This window comes from Raphanus sativus, unplaced genomic scaffold, assembly GCF_000801105.2.
Source record: "Raphanus sativus cultivar WK10039 unplaced genomic scaffold, ASM80110v3 Scaffold4427, whole genome shotgun sequence".
NCBI lineage: Eukaryota > Viridiplantae > Streptophyta > Magnoliopsida > Brassicales > Brassicaceae > Raphanus > Raphanus sativus.
Window position 1 is genome coordinate 1,408 of NW_026619729.1, and position 5,756 is coordinate 7,163.

The 5,756-nt window shown below is 41.5% G+C and overlaps 3 protein-coding genes across 3 annotated transcripts; 2 read left to right on the top strand and 1 right to left on the bottom strand.

Moving 5' to 3' along the window:
- Window positions 1-291: 291 nt before the first annotated feature.
- LOC130507376 (UBP1-associated protein 2C-like) lies at window positions 292-1,850 on the bottom strand. Its single transcript, XM_057002094.1, has 2 exons — window positions 734-1,850; window positions 292-556 (listed from the first exon to the last, which is right to left on the bottom strand). The coding sequence occupies exon 1, from the start codon at window positions 1,766-1,768 to the stop codon at window positions 737-739; it is 1,032 nt and encodes a 343-aa protein (XP_056858074.1). The 5' UTR covers window positions 1,769-1,850; the 3' UTR covers window positions 292-556; window positions 734-736.
- A 121-nt stretch (window positions 1,851-1,971) lies between these two features.
- On the top strand, window positions 1,972-3,616 carry LOC130507375 (uncharacterized). Its single transcript, XM_057002093.1, has 6 exons — window positions 1,972-2,126; window positions 2,240-2,538; window positions 2,611-2,663; window positions 2,770-2,807; window positions 2,883-3,282; window positions 3,348-3,616. Exons 1-6 carry the CDS (start codon window positions 1,972-1,974, stop codon window positions 3,570-3,572), a joined length of 1,170 nt encoding a protein of 389 aa, XP_056858073.1. The 3' UTR covers window positions 3,573-3,616.
- Window positions 3,617-4,705: 1,089 nt separating this feature from the next.
- LOC130507377 (ABC transporter G family member 10-like) lies at window positions 4,706-5,751 on the top strand (the record flags this gene model as incomplete). Its single annotated transcript, XM_057002095.1, has 1 exon — window positions 4,706-5,751. A coding segment is annotated over exon 1 (945 nt), but the record flags the coding sequence as incomplete, so codon positions are not given.
- Between the last annotated feature and the right edge of the window lie 5 nt (window positions 5,752-5,756).

Below are 5,756 nucleotides of genomic sequence, written 5' to 3' on the forward strand. Positions count from 1 at the left end.
AGGAAAATTCTAGTTTTAACACCACTAAACGTTAGAACTTCACAGGTCTGCTTTGAAATCAGGAAAGACAGGGTACAATTAATTCCTCATATATCTCAAGCTACACATGTTCAGCACTTTTGAGTTTAACCTATGAATACACCAGTCAAAAATAATTTCACAAAGACAACCTTCTAGTGCCACTATATTTATGTCATGTAAAAGATTCTCACCATATAAATGTCCTCAAAGATCACACACAAGTGAGACATGAGTCAATGTTCCACAAGAGTAAAGGAAGAGTAACCAGAAAAGACAAATACAACCAATATTATTGAAAATCACTAAACCAATCTGCCAACTATTGTTTATGAAAGAAAAAAAATTATAGGAAGACATCCTAGGCTAATAATTCATAGAGAAACTAAGGGTTCAGAGGCCCCCCACATTCAGTTCAAGTGCAGAGAGACAGAGGTCAAAGCAGCAGTACATTCATCAATCCAGAGATTTTTAAAAGAGTCTACAATCACTCTATCACCACTAAGCACACAAAAAGCATCTTCGCCTTGTCACAGACCTGATTCAAACATCCATTCACAACTCAGTTTGGTTATTACCCTTACCAAACAAAACTAAGAACAACAAGCAAAAACAGGTAAACAACCTATGCTAAAACCATCTCACTAGCAAAAAGTCCTACCACTAGTCAGATCAAGCAAAAAGAACAACTCAAATAGAAGGAAAACCATCTCACCGCTCAGTAATTTGGTGGACAGTTTGGGTACATTCCTCCAAGAGGAACTCTTGGCATTGGGGAGGAACCAACAGGCTGATGCTGTCCAGGATATGATGAAGCTGATGAATGCCAATAGTGCCCATTCACAGGAAAATCACCACCAGACATGGAACTTGGTGGCGGCATTCTATATGGACCATTGTAGTGACCAGCATTAGCAACCCATGGTGTGGAGTTCATGTGATGCGGCTGTGGTGAGTAACCAACATAAGGTCCAGGAGGAGGAGGACACACCATACTACCACGTCCAGGCCCAGAACCACCATCCTGGCCCAATAGCTTCCCTTTCTTACCCTCAATAGCCAACTTACACTGCAGATGTGTTCCATCAACCACCTTTGTAGGATCAGCAAGTGCCGCTTGAGCACCTTCACAACTCTTATACACAAACAACGCAAAGCCTCTTGATTCACCAGTAACTTTATCGAAACCCAAAGGACCTTCCTCAATCTCCCCGTAAGCGAGAAACACATTCAACAACCTATCCGCAGGCATATCAACCGGCACATTCGCCACGTAGATCTTCCTCGCGGACACATGAGCAGCAGCAACCGAACCTTGATTCCGAAACGCCGCGAGCTGCGTGACCGTCACGCGCCCATCGATCTTCTTAGACGGTTCCTTCAGAGCGAGAAGAGCTCCGTCCACGTGTTTGAACGTCGCGAAACCGTACCCTTTCGATTTCGCAGTCGCCTTGTCGAGAATCACGATGGCTTCTTCGAGATCTCCGTAAGTGGAGAAAAGCGACCGGAGACCTTCGGTCGTCGTCTCCGCCGCGAGGCCGCGGATGAAGAGCTTCCTCTGAGTGGTATCGGCGTCTGCGGTCGATCTGACAAGTTCGAGAACGTCGGGGTGACGCGCGACGGCGTCTTGCAAGATGTCGAGAAGCTGTTCGGTGGAGAATCGCTCCATTAGCTTCCTCGCGTCCTGTGGCGTCAATCCAGTCGATACGGCGCCGTTCACATCGAGTCTTCGCTTCTTCAACATGTCCATGAATCGAAGATTTTTGTGTAGAAGATCTTAAAATCCTTAACCCTAGTCGAGCGAGACAGAGAGAGAGAGAGAGCAACGCACGAAACAGAGTTTCAAATAAACCAAAAAGGCGGAATTGAATGACATTTATAAGGTTAGATTGGGCTTTTTAGAAAAAGGCCGACGTCGATAAAATAAGACGAGGCCCATACGGCCCATTATTAATGCTCCCCTTATCCGTTTCTCCCGCTCTGCGCACTCTTCTTCTTCTCCGTCAATGGGACTGGACTCGCCGGAGTGCGATCAAACTGAAAGAGGAGAAACTTCGTGCCGTTTTGTTTTCTCCGGTTCATTTTCGTGGCGGAATGTTGCTACATTTGTGAGTGTTTGTTGTTTGATTTGGGGGTTCAGATTGAGTTTATTAGACCTAATTTTGGTTCGATTTCGAAGATTTTTTTGTTTTAATTTGAAAGTACTGTGTGTATTTTGCAGAGGGCTACCGATGGAGATGAAATGCCCAATTCGATGCTTCCCAAATGCAGTTTACTTGAATCTCAAAGAACACATCACCTTTAGCACATCAAATTCGTTGAAATCTGCTGCTGCTACTGGACGTTCATTGTACAATGTGTGTGAGATTCGTAGCAAGCGAGGACTTTTAAAGATGCAGGCGGCTACGGAGAAAGAGACAGAATCTGATAGGAAGGTGAAAGAAGAGGAAAGGAGAAGGAAGATTGGGTTAGCTAATAAAGGAAAGGTTCCATGGAACAAAGGAATTAAACACACTCCAGGTTAGACTGTTTTTTTTTTTTTAAATTGTCCTTCACATCTGAATTGGGTTTGATCATCAACCTCTTAAACAGACACTCGAAGACGAATCAAGCAGAGAACTATTGAAGCTTTGAGAAACCCCAAGGTGATGTCAAGTAAGACTCATTTCATATCTGTTTTTCTACACGTTAAGATTAGACAAAACCCATGTGGCAAAAAGTTGAATGAACTCTTTTTACTTTCTTTTTCAGGTTCGGGATAAGATGTCTGAGCATCAACAACCACACAGGTTACTAGTACCTTCATTGTTTACATATAGTTTAGATACAACAGAATTAAAAATGCTGAGTTTGTCTCTTTGCAGTGATGAAACCAAGGAGAAGATCAGAGCTTCAATGAAACAAATTTGGGCAGAAAGGTTAAGATCCAAGAGATTAAAGGAGAAGTTCATTTTACTGTGGTCAGAGAGCATTGCAGAAGCTGCAAGGGAAGGAGGTAGTGGCGAAATGGAACTCGATTGGGACAGCTACGAGAAATCAACACTAGAGATTTCTTCTGAGCTAAAGCTTCAATTGGCTGAAGAGAAAGCAAGAACAAAGGAAGAAAACAAGACAGAGAAGAAGAAGAAGAAGAGGAGAGTTGTGGAAAGAAAGAAAGAACGTCAAGAGAGAGACCAAAGAGGAGGAAAGACTAGAAAACCAAGGCAGAACATGGAGTGTGCAACCGTTGCCTCACGCTCTAAGCTGAAGAAGAGACTCACAAAGGTAAAAAGAAAACAAACTATTTCCTTGGATGCCTCAGACAAACTAACTTGATGGTTCTTTGTCAGATTCACAAGAAGAAAACAAGTCTTGGTAAAATCGCTGTTGGAAAGGATAGGGTAGTCTCAGTTGCAGCCAAGCTGGAGAAACTGGACTTGGAGCTGATAAGGAAAGAGAGAAGAAGAGGAGATATATCACTTGCTGAGCAGATCCAAGCTGCCAAGAACCAACGAGGAAACGATTTTTCATCAAGATTTGGTCTTTTTGCCATGAAATCAGTGGACTTTGATTGACTCTTTTCAACTCAATAGTTTATAGAGCTGCCCCTTTACTTCTCGTTCCACTGCTATATACTTATTTAAGACTGGAAATATATGATAAACAAACCAATTCTTAGCAGAACGAGTGCTGCTTTTAACTCGTTCTCACACAGAGTTTCTCACACAAACCAGAGTGACAACTGGATGAACACACTGACCATAATAGTTTCAGTTCTGTAAATTATAGTGGAGGCAGAAACTAACTAACTAACTCTGAGTTTGTTGGACGCCTCAGACAAATCAAGAAACTAACTTGGTAATATCTTAGGTAGTGGAGGGCCTCTGTAGGCTATATAGATCTGGTTCATGTTCGGTGGTGGTATATGAGACTGCAACATGCATGTTTGGTGGTGAAATTAGCTGAACAAAAACTTGATGTACTTAACAAAGTTCAGCTATCAACAAAACATATTGTGACTACACTGCACACGACTGTGCGAGTAAATCAACTTACCTCTTTGTTTATTTCGTATTTTTCAGAAATGAAAGGGAAATTTAAGGAAGAAAAAAAAATAAAAATCGACATAATTATATCAATAATCCGAGTATATGAACTGAACCCTCTAAATGGATCAGAGGTTACGGAACACGAAGTTAAATTTGTAGGTACAGTATATAACCACCAAACTAAGTTCCCTCTTTTTAATAAAATAAAGGGATAAAATTAGCTAAAAAAGGTTCACCAACAAGACAAACATTTTACGGTCAAGTTTTCTGCTCACCAGTATTTGAGAATCTCCATAAAAACCAATCTATCTGCTCTCTTTTTTCTTGTTAATTCTTGTTAAACAAGAAACCATAGCTTTTTAACTAATTATTTTTTCTACCTCTTCACAAGTTCAAAACCCAATTAAAGAAAAAGACAAAATGTTTATAATATTATTAGATATATTTTTTGACAACCATTTTTATTGGATATTTAAAATACAAAAGGCAGTACATTTTATTAATTAACATAAGAATTTATATGACCATATCAAATATGCTTTTCAGGTTTTCATGGAAGGCAACGAGAGGACGCTATTAAAGTCTTAAGCTTTCAAAATGTTTGAATACTACTAAAGCAGGTTCCTTAAAGTTTGGTGTGTTAGTTCATCTTCTCTACCATTTATTCTTTCACTTAATCTCACACTCTTTGCTCAATTTTCTTTTGACCTCTCTTATCTCTCAAAGCTTGATGCTTTCTTTCTCCCACTTTCTTTCTTAGATGGAGTTACCGGTGAAAGCTCCCTTTTCCGGTAGTAACCGCAAAATCTCTTATAGACTAGAAACCAAGAATCTATCATATAGAATAGGTGGAAACACTTCAAAGTTTTCAAATATATGTGGCTTATTGAGTGAAAAAGAAGAAAAGGTTATCTTGAAAGATGTTTCTTGTGACGCAAGATCCGCAGAGATCACTGCCATCGCTGGTCCTAGTGGAGCTGGGAAGACAACGTTACTAGAGATACTAGCTGGGAAGGTATCTCAGGGGAAAGTCTCAGGGCAAGTTCTTGTCAATGGGAGGCCTATGGACGGTCCTGAGTACAGGAGGGTTTCAGGGTTTGTACCACAAGAAGATGCTCTGTTTCCGTTTCTTACGGTGCAAGAAACACTGACGTACAGCGCACTCCTGAGGCTGAAGACGAACAGGAAAGAGGCGGTCGCGAAGGTGAATAAGCTGATGGAAGAACTCGGTCTTGAACATGTCGCGGGTTCGAGGATCGGAGAAGGATCAAGATCTGGGATCTCTGGAGGTGAGAGAAGAAGGGTTTCTATTGGAGTTGAGCTTGTTCATGACCCTAATGTTATATTGATTGATGAGCCAACCTCTGGTTTGGACTCAGCTTCTGCTCTTCAAGTTGTGATGCTTCTCAAAGATATGACCGTCAAACAAGGCAAAACCATTGTCCTGACGATTCACCAGCCCGGTTTTCGCATCCTCGAGCAGATTAACCGGATAGTGTTGCTCTCTAGTGGACTGGTTGTTCAGAACGGATCGGTTAATAGTCTTTATCAGAAGATCAAGTTCTCTGGTCACCAGATTCCTCGCCGTGTGAATGTCTTGGAGTACGCTATTGATATTGCGGGGAGCCTTGAACCGGTCATGACACAGAGCTGCAGAGAGATCTCGTGTTACGGTCATGGCAAAACGTGGAAGAGTAATAACGCAGGAAG

What these genes read in the sequence shown, in the direction of transcription:
- LOC130507376 (XM_057002094.1), bottom strand. Translation starts at nt 1,768, where the DNA reads ATGGACATGTTGAAGAAGCGAAGACTCGATGTGAACGGCGCCGTATCG.
- LOC130507375 (XM_057002093.1), top strand. Translation starts at nt 1,972, where the DNA reads ATGCTCCCCTTATCCGTTTCTCCCGCTCTGCGCACTCTTCTTCTTCTC. An exon ending in AGGAATTAAACACACTCCAG is followed by an intron (nt 2,539 to 2,610) that starts GTTAGACTGTTT and finishes CCTCTTAAACAG; the next exon opens with ACACTCGAAGACGAATCAAG. An exon ending in AAGCTTTGAGAAACCCCAAG is followed by an intron (nt 2,664 to 2,769) that starts GTGATGTCAAGT and finishes TTTCTTTTTCAG; the next exon opens with GTTCGGGATAAGATGTCTGA.